The sequence below is a fragment of the Enoplosus armatus genome, chromosome 19, assembly GCF_043641665.1.
Source record: "Enoplosus armatus isolate fEnoArm2 chromosome 19, fEnoArm2.hap1, whole genome shotgun sequence".
Classification (NCBI taxonomy): domain Eukaryota; kingdom Metazoa; phylum Chordata; class Actinopteri; order Centrarchiformes; family Enoplosidae; genus Enoplosus; species Enoplosus armatus.
The window spans coordinates 1,070,001-1,083,035 of NC_092198.1; the positions used below are offsets into that span (position 1 = coordinate 1,070,001).

Genomic DNA, 13,035 nt, shown 5'->3' on the forward strand with positions numbered 1-13,035 from the left:
CGTCCAGGAGTCAGAAATCCACATCGTTATAATACCGTTTGAACCAGCTCATATTTACTAAAGTCATTCTGAAAACTGCTTTTATCAAGTGACACTTCAGTTGTTCTGTCAGATTCCCACATGTGGACTGAAACACAGGATGACATTTATTGTGAAAAACATCCTGTGGCTGCCCCCCCAACTCCTCACAGACTCAAAGACAGGCGGCTGAGGAAGATTCAACTTCATGCAGAACCACTGAGTTCTGTTTCTAGACAACTTCACACAAAGTGGAGGCGAAGTCGAGCTCTGAGCTTCTGAACCACGTCTGTGAAACTATACAGTCATGTCTTTACAAAGTGCATCAGTTCAAAAGGGGTTCAGAAGTTTTTAAAATAAAGGAAAAAGGACATAATTATCAAGTCCAACACTGTTTTAATGCCTACAAATCACAATTAGCTAAGGTTTATGGTGATGTAATGGACCAGTGGATCTACTCAGCTGCACGTCCAGACTTAAACTGGGAGATTGCCACCATTCATTGACCAAACGCGACGTCTCTCTGGTTGTTCAACAGGACAGCTGGTAAAATGAGAGGGACGAGCCAGCTGCTGCTGCTGCTGCTGCAGCTCTGCAGAGCTGCTGCTGCTGCTGCTGCTGCAGGGCTGCTGCTGCTGCAAGGCTGCAAGGCTGCAAGGCTGCTGCTGCTGCAAAACGGCGATGAAGTGAAGAAGTTTGTTTTCTGCAGCAGTTCTCATAAGAACCGCGACATGTGGCTCTACTTTTTTGTCAGAGGCAGCGTCGAACTACAACCCGTCTGACAGCGACGGGAAACAAAAGCTCTTTGTTTTCCAGCTGACGTGGGAGACGGGAGGCCGGCTGTGCTGCAGTTCAGGCAGCAATCACTGTGAGTGAAGCAGAGACGTGTGTGTTTTATTCCCTAAGGGCAGATTTACAGGGATGAAGCTTGGATGGAGCAGCATGGTGACACAACATGGTCCTGGTTTTATATCTGAACCGGCTTCACCATTTAGTTACGCTCACTTACAAAGTCTCTGGACAACTGGACGAGTATGACACCTGATGAGCGGTCATTCACAAGCCGCTGAGCTGCAGATTAAGTCATTATCTTATGATCACGTCAGCGGCAGCCAAAGTAAACACAAATGACTTACTGACATTTAAACGGAGATCACAGAGAAGGTGTAGGAGCGACAAAAGCATCCGTTACCACGTGTGATTGAGCAAAACACTAAAATATGTTATAAATGTGGCTGCTGAAACATTTCCAGTGGACATTGAATCTGCGGGCCAAAACAGATCAACAACTCTCTCAAGGTTAGGGACCGATGACGCTTTAAGAAAAAAGCAGGACAAACTCGGCTCTCCTGAAAGACAGTCAGACATGTTATCCGTCCAGCCCACCTCGACCTCCACAGCCATTTACATCCAGTGCCAACGTCAGGATTGGATGAAAATCATGAGCTGCAGAATTGTCCAATATCGACGGAATTCCAAGGATACTTGGCCAGAAGGGTTTGTTTGTGTTTCACAGAACATGACATGCAGGTCCGTCCAGTTAGAGGACGTGTGTTTGTCCATCTATAATTACCAGTTTCCGACTTGTAAATACTGATAACAACTACTACGTTTTCTGAAAGCTCCAACATGGACGCCTCACATCAGCCAAAGTCCATCATTCAAGGAAATTAAAAGCATCACAGCCATTCTCATGTTAGAAGAGTTGCACACAAAGACAATTAAACAGGTTCAATATAATCACAGTACAATATATTTGCCGTAGAACCATCCCAACCGCTCTTTGACGACCCGACAGTTCAGACCTTTTAACCTGCAGTGTTGTCAATCATTTGGGGGTCTAGTTCTTGGTTTATACTGTTAAGAAACTTCTCCAGTGGTCCCGACATTTACAGCCTGATATCCAAACCTCACTTTAGCTTTTGAAGTCCTCTTATGGGGAGAAACCTTCAATTAGTCCAGCAGAAGGACGATATTCAGCAAACACTGTGAGGTGCTGACAGGAAGTCCGAGTGCGAAGGTCAAAGTCCTCTCATGAAAAGGGGAAGAATGACAGAGAAGTTCAGGAGCTGAGTAGAAAAGGTAGAAAGGATGTTTTAAATACTTACACTTACTTCATATCTGATACCCAGCAGCTATCAGAGTGCTGCTGGCATTTCACTGTGACTCAAAGAGCTTAGTGATACTTCAGCTGATAACTGATATTCTTCAGCAACACAGAGATACTAAAAATACCCTCTCAGTCCTTTCCAGACACTAATCCTGCAGATTAGTCGGCTTCCATCAACCTGCCCTTCTCTCTTTTCACATCTCTGTCCTTTCTAGCGTTTCTCTCACATTCTTTTACTCGCATTCCTCCTTCTCCTCCGGCCCTTTGTTGTTATCTCTCCGCTGCTTTCTTTCTTGAAATACACTTTTATACTGCGAACACTTGTTTCTACCAAATGAGAGGACAACAGCCTCCTGTACCCGATGAAACGTAAGAACGTCTTTGTGGTCGATGTCCGTCTGCAGGACAAAGACATCAGAATCGCGCTCTGTGAAAATTAAACCTACTTTAAGGAACCGTTGGAGGTTCTTCAAATTACAAACAAGACAAAAGCTCAAAAGGTTCTTTGAAACAAAGCCTCCGGTGGCTCAGTCGAGAAGTTCGATTCATTACCAGTTAGCCACGAGGACTTCTACTGGGATCAGACTATACAATATCATCTGACAACGGCCGAGGTTTGATCAACAGGTACGTGTTTATAGTCGTTCTGAGCAGCCATACTGGTGGGGGGGTTGAAACGCCGGCCAAGACAGAGAGTGGTGAGATGTGATGAATCGTACAACAGTCGAGGGTGGTCTCTCCTCGGAGGCATTCATGGTGTTGACTTATTTATTCATAAAAAGCTGTGTAAAGACGAACAAAAGAGAGCTTGCGAGAGAGAAGTTCAAACTCCCGAATGTTGAACTGCCGGATGCGTCAGACAGGTGCGAGAGAAGAGGCTGTCAGGATGATCCAGAAAGACTCGTGCGTCTGTTTGTTGCCTTCTCCTGCAGAGTACGACTCCTACGATGTGTTCAGGAGCAGCACTACTCTGACTGAGATGCTGAGTGGTCACAGAGAACTCCGTCACACAACATATGTTGGTTCTCCAGAAGAACCTTGAGTGATGTTTTTTGCAGTGAGAATTCCCATTTGAGGTAAAGGGACAAAGTTGTGGACTGTGAAGTGTCCTTCTGCTCTCGTCTGGTCTTCCTGGTTTGGGCCTCTTCGCTCCAATGAAGGGAAAGCTGGTAGTTCAGACCTCAGTGTTGGTGTTTGTCCCTTTCCTGATTCGACACGACGATGCTCCAGAGCAGAGCAGCTCCATAAAGAATTTGATTTGATCTTGAACAAACATGTAATGATGTACCTGAACTCAACATGTGGCATTTCAATGAACACTAATTAGCTCAGTTGGAGCCCAACACACCAGAGGGAGGAGCTGAACTCCTTCACTCTCTCCAGGTGAACGCTGACTCACTCTCCCAGGTGTTCATACACCGCCCTCCTCCTCATCCTCTTGTCTTTCACTAGGAGATCATTGAGAGTGGCATCCGAGGGGGGAGGAGGAGGTGAGAAGGTGAGAGGCAGAGGGGAGGAGTGATCAAGGAGAAGACAAGAAGGACAAGAGCCAGAGAAGAGGACAGAGTCCTGCCTTGTTTATCCGAAGCACAACATTGATAGTGTTAATTCATTAAAAGTTATTTGTTGGATGAAATTCAGGCGTGAATCCGTCTAAATGTTGTGAGGTGCTGCTTACTTGCTGTCTTTCTGTGAGTTAGATAAGAAGACTGACATCACTCTCACGTCTTCACGCTGAATGTGAAGCTACAGAGCCAGCAGCCGGTTAGCTTAGCTTAGCACAAAGACTGGGAACGGGGCAAACAGCTAGCCCGGCTCTAATCCCACCACCTCTAAAGCTCATTCATGAACACGTGATATCTCCTTTGTTTAACTGGTAGAGTAGAGGTGCTCTGCTCCTGGTTATGTGTTGGTGACTTTCTGGAGTCTCCGATGGTTGCCTGGCAACTATGTTATAAAACAGCCATCCCAGCTTGTTGGCTGTGGTCCTAAATTACAATAATCTGTGACGCGCTGTGGTGACACAATACAACGGCAGAAAGAGACATCACCACGGAGAGCAAAAAGAGACGAGCTGGAAGAACAGAAGGAGTGAAACAGACGACTTTAAAGTCACCAGCTAAAGCGAGGAGGAGGAGAAAAACCTGGAAAGAACAAGGGAAGACGATTAAGATCATCAAAGACGAGGACAACAGAAGACAAACGAAGCAAAGAAGACTTGAGGGGAGGACTGGTCCTCACCAGCAGCACATGCCCACGTTATGTTGTGAAGTATGGACAGACCCTCCCCCGCTCTCTCTCAGAGGAAGGACTTCGGGGGGAGGAGGACTGACGGGAGATTGAATTAATGTCGCAGCAGATGAGATTTTAATAATCAGCTGTTGACAGGAGTCTCACGTCTCTGTGTGTCCCTGCAGAGGTCCTCCTCGGCCTCCATGTTGTCCTTTTCATCCACTCTAACTCTTCTCTCTCCGCCTCGCCGAACCACCTTCACATGCTGCTCTGCTCCTTTCAGTGGCTCAACTTTGACATTTGAACACACCGTCTATCCCAGCGGGATGTGTTCACTGACATATTCACATGGATAATCAGGATTCTTTTGTTTGTCAGCTGATATCAACAAGCTCTGAATTATAGCTGCTGACTGCTGATACTGTTTATTACAACTAATTAGCAAATAAAATCAGTTCAATCCTTCATGTAATCAGAGCTGGACGACTGGCTGATCCAGGTTCTATAGAAACCACAACAGATGGTGTTCATGAACCCTGTTGTTCCACCGTGAGACACGAAGCAGGAGGGACGGAGACAAACTGTCAAATACAGTCCTGATGGTCCTCAGAAAGACAGCTATGACTGTGGCGCTGTGTTTCTTCACTACAAACAAGTGCACTGTGAGCAGTAGTGTATAGCTGCACACACACACACACACACACACACACACACACACACACTCTCTCTGGGTAACTGGGCAGACTATGAACTATAGTATGAAGACGATTTCACTCTTTTCATTTCCAGTTTTAACGTGTGTACAAATCACATGTTGAATCATTTTACATAGTAACCCCCCCCCCCCCCCCCACACACACACACACACACACACACACACACACACACTTCAGGGATCTGAGATGTGTGTGTGTGTGTTGTGGTTGCGTACTGCTGGGAACTTTACGAGTGTGTGTGAACCGCTCGGTTTGGCCTGAGGCTGCTGGTCGGGTATGGAAAATACATTAAACACTCTGTCCCCCCCCCCCCCCCTCCCCCCTCCCTCTCTTTCTGTTTGACTTTTCATTTTAATGACTGTTGTTGGCACAAACGTGGAAAACATCAACAAAGAGTCTCTCCACCTCCTGTCTCTTCCCTCCCCCTCTTCTTCCTCTTCCTCTTCCTCCCTCCCTCCCTCCCACCATGTTGCCAGAAGTAAGTGGACACCCCTGTCTTTCCTGTTTCAACATGTGGATGTTCGGTGGAGGAACCTGACTGGTCTGACCTCAACCAGGTCCAACATCTGGAGGTGAGACTGAGACCAGCAGAGACCAGCGGAGACCAGAGACAGTGACATCATCAGTGTGTCAGCACCGCCCTGCCACACACACACACACACACACACACACACACACACACACACACACACACTATATATATATGAATTAATGAAGAATTGATTACCTAAAACAAACTAATGAACGACTGATCAACAAATAAATGAACAATAAATGAAATGAAGACCAAATGACAAACAAACAGCAGTGATTGATTAATGAACAAACAAATGGACAAAAAGAAATAAATGATGACTCAATCGAATTAACAATCGATCAACTTAAAAACGATCCAACGAACAAAAGAAGAGAAGATGAAAGGACCTGAACGACCTGAGCGAGTCACTGCAGAGACGTTTGTTATTCATTTCTACACCTGGAACACGTCACCAACATATTACTGGACGCCACGAGACAACAGGCGTGAGGAGAGAAGCCGAGGATGAACTGATATGTGGAGGGAATGAATCGAAGCGTGATTCTTCTGATGAGCTGCGACGTTTCAGCATGGCTCCAAAATAAAAGCCCTTCACGGCGATGAAAGATCACACCAGATGGAAACGATATCCGACTGCGGATTCACGAAAGAGTCGGGACTCTTCCCGCAACATGACGAGTTTGTTAATGGAAGCACACGACACGAAGAGAAGGAGGCATGCTCGGCTCAGAGGTGGAAAATATGAGTGGAAGAAAGAGACAGAAGTGGAATGAAGCGAAGAGGAAACAAGTGCATGGAGGATGGAAACATGGGAAGAAGAAGGGACGCAAACCGAAGATGGAAATCGAATAAATCACTGCTGTCAGATGAAAACGCTGCGTCTCTGAGAAGACGGCTGTTCCAAAGAACACAAAGAGCTTTTCAACAGGTTTCATGAGAAACTGTAACTCAAAACTGCCTCAACTTTCTCTTCTGGTGAGAAACACAACGTTTTTTCCAACAGCAGGAAAACACAAAACATGGAAAACATGAATGACACGAAAACAAAACATGAATGAAGACAAAAACACGGACGTCAACAAGAAAATAACAGAAACAGCATCATTTATATCATCTGATATCATCCACTGTGATATTAAATGAAGCTGCGGGATAATTCAAGTTCAATCAGCACACAGATTGAATTTCATCTCGTCTGCATATCATACAGTTGTACTCATTATTCTGCGGCTGCACGGCCTCCTCAAGTAAAGAAAAACACTCATTTAATTAGATTTCCTGAGTATCAAATGTCTCTTTATCTGCAGTAATAAGACCTCACTAATCATTACATTTAATGATTGATAATTCACTCACAGCTGTTCGTCCTCCAGGAAACATGCAGCTCAGATTGTGCTGAACCATTTCTGTGTGTGTGTGTGTGTGTGTGTGTGTGCACTAGCCCCCCCTGGTTTCTGGTCTGAGGCCCCTCATGAGTGTAAAAGCTGAAGGACCAGATGCGTATCGACTCTTCTTCAGCTGTGAGAGCAACCTGTCTTCAGATCAGGTGATCAGACCACTTCCTGTTCTGATCATAAGAAAGACCACATGGAGGCCGAGCCAGGTTCCTACCGTGCCTGTGCAGAGTCATCCACAGCAGGACCACTGGGACAGCATGACGGAGCCTCCACCTTCCTGCTCCTGCGCCGCCTGTACAGGACTCCCTGCAGGACCAAAGGGGGGGGGGGGACAATATGAACTCACTATGAACCTCTTGTTGTGGTTTTCACACCAGCTGTCAACATACTTTTCATATTCGAACAAGAGTACAGGAGAACACTGAACGGCATCACAAACTGATCTGAGGACAGTGGAGACACAAATCCAAACTACAGACTCTGAAAAGAATAACAAACTACACATATTGAAGAAAACACAAGGAAATGGTTTTTAAAATAAATAAAAAGACAAGAAAACACGACCGAGACCATCATGTCTATCAGAGAGTGTGTGTGTGTGTGTGTGTGTGTGTGTGCGTGATCTGCAGAGATCCAGCAGGTAAACAACACTGTGAGCCAGAGCCCCAGAGAGCCAATCAAATGGCTCCATCAGGTGACGATAATGTTGTTAAAAGGTAACAGAGAGTTTTTATGGTTCAATCAAGTAAATTAAACAAATTAAAACCATCTCAATAACTATAAATGTCCCGTTCTTAATGACAAACCTCCCTGAGTTCATCTGGTCCAGGACCTGTTTATCCTGCAGGATCCTACAGAAACCATCAGAACATCATCTCCTTCATCTGATCCCTTTCCAGGACACAAGACTGAAATCCTGGATCACGTTCAAAGACAACATTCTTCAAGTTCGGCTCATGTCACGAGGACAGAAAGTCACACTCGCTTCACAGGTGGAGGAAGAGGTGAAGGAGGAGGTGGAGGTGGAGGAGGAGAAGGAGGTGGAGGAGGAACTACATCCTGACTCCAGCTCTACACCCATCAAGCCAAAGAAAGCTGTGCGGCTGCAGCTGAAGTCCAGGCGGAGAAAGGCCTCCACCTGGACTTCAGGTAGACCAGCAGCCGGTCGGTGCAGGCCTCCTGACGGAGCTGCTGCAGGCCTCCTGACGGAGCTGATCTCAAACCTCCGACAGACACGAAGTCGTCACTCGTCTGATCGAACTGATGAATTATTAAAGACGCGCAGGAGTGAAATTAAAACAGTAGAAAGTGGAGAAAGTAAGAAGCCATGAAGTTGGAGACTTTCTGAACTTTTAATGAAATTGTTCTTTCACTTCTTTGCTTCACTTGAAGTGAAGTCAACACTTCCACAGTTTGTGCATCATAAATATTTAAAGCAGACAGAACAGAACTGGATCTCATGTCATCGTCCAGCAAATTCATGCAGCTCCTGACATTAAAGAAAACTCGCCTCTTTGTCAAGTCATGCGTCTTGTTTCCTCGCCCCCCTCCCTCACCCCCCACCCCCCCCCAGCTCCAGTATGGAAATGGAAGTGAATGAAAAGTGGAGCGAGGTCAGCGGACGACGCTGCGGTTGCGACCACATAAAGACAGCGATTCATGTGTCTGCAGGGCCGGACGGCAGCCGGCAAACCCTCCGCCCCTGAGGTCCTGGATCACACAGTCCCAGTGAGGGTTTCACACCGAGGGACCTCAGAGACTCACCTTTCAATGAGGAAAACCTGTAACTTTAACGTCTCCTGTTAACAACAGGACGGGATGAAGTTTGTCTCTATGAACTACTTGATTTCGATTACGATCAGAGACATTTTCATCCATATTTATTAATTCTGCGTTGGTGAAATCTCCACATCTGGAATGTGTAATTAGTGTAATTTCAAGTGTTTTCTATTCTAATCAGCTGTGGGGGAGGAGGGCGGAGCACTGGGGCTCTTAAATCTCCAGCAGAGCCCCTTCGTGTCTCTCAAGTGTCGCAATTTTAGGAATCTCTGAGCGTTGGTGGAGGTCTGGGCCCTCTGGTCTCAAAACTGCAGCCAACTTCCCGTCAGACGTGTGGTTGTAAATCTGAGCTCTGTGGTGGATTTACATTGTGAGTGTATTTACATAAACCTACCCCCCCTCCGCCCCCCCCTCAACATCTGAACAGACTCACGAGCGTTCAGTTTGTTTGTGTCTGTCTGAAGTCTCCGATCTCACGACAAATACAGAGACTTTAAAGCTGCGTTCATTGACTACTGGCCACTAGGGGGCAGACTCACAAACCTGAACCTGAAGTTGTTCTGGCTAACGTGTTAGCAAACACTGATTGTGGCTTTTCCCCTGAAATTAATCACTTTCACTGTTTTTCACGCTGATCTTTGATTGACGGCTTTGATCCTGAAGCACCTCCAGCGTTTTTTCACGTCTTTTAATGAATTAAACTGAATGAAAAGAAGCGTCAGCTGCAGCCAGAGAGGCCGCTCACACAGCTGAAGACCCTCTTCATCTGTAATAAGTGTCTCGACGTTTCTCATGTATTCTACAGCAGCTGACATCTGATGAAGATGAAGAACCTGCACGACTCTTCCACATGGCTGAAGTATAAAAGCGTCAGCTACATCGACGTAACGTACTAGTTCAGACCAAAACCACTGTCTCTCCTGAACCTGAACCAGAGGATCTGTAGTCTGAACATGCAGACCTCCGGCCACCTGCCCATCAACACAAAACCACTGAAACCATTGAAACCACTGAAACCACTGAACATCATCCACGTTCCTGCAGAACATTTATTGGTGTATCACCAGGTCACATTCCCATGTTGAGTCCGTTGAGGTGGGACCCTCTCTTCTCTACCCTCAGAATACTGTCATCAGGATCAAACTAAACCTGCAGGTGGGGTTCAGATCTTTAGTTTAGTTAAACCACATTCCTGTCTGCACCACCCGGCGCTCAGACCTCCGGTTTTAGCTCTCGGCTTGATTTCATTCACTGTCCTTTAAAGATACATTTCATTTAATCAGCTAAGCCGAATCCTGTAGACCACCTCCAGGTATCAGGGACGTCAGCGTCCGCCCACACACCAGGTCTCACCTGGGGACCAGGTAACCACCTGCCCACACTTCCTCTCAACAGGACGTCTCCTTTTAAAGACCGTTTGTTTAAACCTTCAACCTTCTGGGACCAGGACCCGGTCCTCCGGGCGGATCGCCTTCACAGGTTGTGTAACAGCTGGCAGAGACAGAGTCCACCTCCAACAACACCCCCTTTGATAGAGTCCAGTCCAGAGAACCGCATCAGTGCCGAGGAACTGTGGAGACTTTAACTCTCGTACTGTCATTTTAAGAATAAAGTTCTTCTAATAACTCTAATAATTAGATAACTCTAATGACTCTAATAACGTTCACCTCTTTCATCGCTGAAATGTTTCTAAAATGAATTTTATCTTCAGCTTCGTGTCGAATCACTAAGCAGGCAGTAAGAAAGCCTCCTAAACAGACAGAAACTCTAAATCCAGCCTTTTGTACATGGAGTCTGGTCCTCCAGCTCTCTGCAGGAGGATTCGCTGCAGGACTGATGTGTCCCACAACGTTCAAATATTATTAGTCTTCTTATACTTCTGATACTTCAAGTACATTTTCTGATAATACTTTAATGATGATGATGATGATGATCTGGTGTCAGTCAGATATTCTCACACACACGGATGGATCACCAGTCGGAGGATTCACTGCTGAATCCTTTTATTAAATGTTAATATGAATATGACGTCTGCAGACGACTAATTCATAATTATGATTAATAATAATTCTGTCAGGTGACCGATCAGTCCAGCTCAGTAGGACTTATTAAAGCCTGATATCCGGCGGGCGGGGTCACGTCTCCGTCTGTTTACAGGCTTTGGGGCTCTGACGGCCTGCGGGGAGTTTACATGGAAAACTTACAGAAAGTTTTTATCTGACTCAAAACGTTTAAATGTGACGACTTTTCAGCCAAAAGACTAAATACACGCACACACACACACACACACACACGCACACACACACACACACGCACACACACACACACACGCACACACACACACACACACACGCACACACACGGAGCTTCCAGTCTTCAGTTTTATTCTATGACACAAAGTTCATCTGAAGTTAAACTAACAAATTAATCAGACCAGATGTTTATTAAACTGATTTTTAAACTTCATGTCGGGGAATTATTCACTAAAGACATGAAGAACCCAGACTTCTGAAGTCCTGGTTCCGGCCTGTCTGCAGGCTGTTTCCAATAACGAATCTATGAGTAATAAAAAGCAGCTTTGTGATCTGATGTCAGACACTAACATCCCTCCTCAACGAGCTGCTGTCGGAACCACAGGAGCCGACAGAGTCCAGCTCTCACAGACAGACACCGTGTCTGTGGTCCTGAGAGGACACAGATCTGTGCTGAGGCGTATAAGACACACAAAGAGTCCAGAATCAGGTCTAAACAAAGTCTCGACTTGGAGACAAACACCGTGCAGCTGTTTCAGAGACTGTTAAAGGAAGGCTGATGGAGAAGTCCTCCACCAGCGTGTTCCCGTCTGAGCTTTGAGGACTCACATGTCTTCAGTGGAGCGGCAGCTGGTCCCCCTGCAGGATCATTCTCCCTCCTCAAACTCTGGCAACTTTTCTCCTTCTCGAACTTTTCACGCTCCAAATCAACAAAATCCAAAATGCGCCTCGTTGACGCGCGAAAGTCTCCAAAGTTTGGAGAGAGATGGAGAGAGAGAGGGGGGGGGGGGGGGGGGGGTGGCAGAGAGAGAGGGAGAGAGGCAGAGAGAGAGAGAGAGCGGCGGTCCGGCCCGGGTGGGTTCGCTTTAGTAATCCGGACTCCCCGGCGGCGGCGGTGTGAGGATGAGTCCACTGAGAGGAGACCAGCGGAGAGTCCGAGCGTCTGGAGGCGAAGCGGGTCAAGCTGCACTGATGGGAACAATGCACGTCCGGTCAGCTTTTCAAAGTAAACATATCCGGAAATCTATAAGTCCATATTTTCAAAATAAAACCAGTCAGCCACATTTACACACACTTCAGGTCAGTAGTTTACTTCACAAAGTGAAGACAAAGAACTTAGACACGTCTGAGGTGGAAACCAGAACCCGCTACTTTATTGTGAAATAATTCAACCTTCTTCTAAGTGTTGACCTGCAGTCCTGTAGGCACCCGGGTCCTGCATGTGAACCATGTGGACACAAGCAAAAAGGAAGCATCAGACATCGATGAAGTAAGATCACTTGTGAGTGGATGAGTAAAGTCTTGATGGGATTAAAGGCAGTTGTTAATACTGACAGACAGAGAACCAGGACTTGTGCTGACGGGTCAGGATCAGGTTCAGGCTGTGTGAACTCGTCTGTTCAGCATCATCTGATCGCTCCCGATAAACATGTTGTGATAAACGTGGTGGACAATGGAGACACTGAAGTGAGTGGGAACAACCGCTGCGTCTCATTTGCCTTCAAACGTCACGTCCGCAGATTTTCCTGCCCGATACGAAGTCAGAGTGGAGGGGGGGGGGGCTGCAGAGATTTGCATCAGGATGAAACTCTCCATCATCATCATCATCATCATCATGAACTACAGTATGTCTAAAATAAAGCTGGACGAGGGGCAGTGTGTTCAGATGGAGGCTCTGTCAGTGAACTGGATCTGTAACACTGAGCGGCTTCAGTTTTATGTGAGCTGAACAGAAGGTGACGTGACCCCCCGACCCCCCCCCCCCCCCCCCCCCCCCATCTTGAGAGAAAACATTCAGTGAAAAACAGCATTACATAATAATAAAAAGAAAACCTTTTGTCCCTGGCAGACACGCTCACTAAATAAAATAAAAGTTTTATGACAGAGGACTGAACAAGAAGTACAGAGACGAGTCAGAGCGAAGAGGACAGAAGGAATATACCCAGTGAGACAGGAAAAGACTTTTAATTTGAAAAGCAGACAAGGGGGAAGA

General features: G+C 46.4%; 1 protein-coding gene across 1 annotated transcript in view; it reads right to left on the reverse strand.

The window, feature by feature from the left end:
* Positions 1-12,821, reverse strand: part of adgrg6 (adhesion G protein-coupled receptor G6) — a 72,087-nt gene extending 59,266 nt beyond the window's left edge. The window contains exons 1-2 of the mRNA XM_070926284.1: positions 12,797-12,821; positions 7,226-7,288 (exon numbers count right to left, since the gene is read on the reverse strand). Coding sequence (XP_070782385.1) covers positions 7,226-7,288; positions 12,797-12,821 — 88 coding nt within the window. The remainder of the gene's footprint in view (positions 1-7,225; positions 7,289-12,796) is intronic.
* Positions 12,822-13,035: the final 214 nt, after the last annotated feature.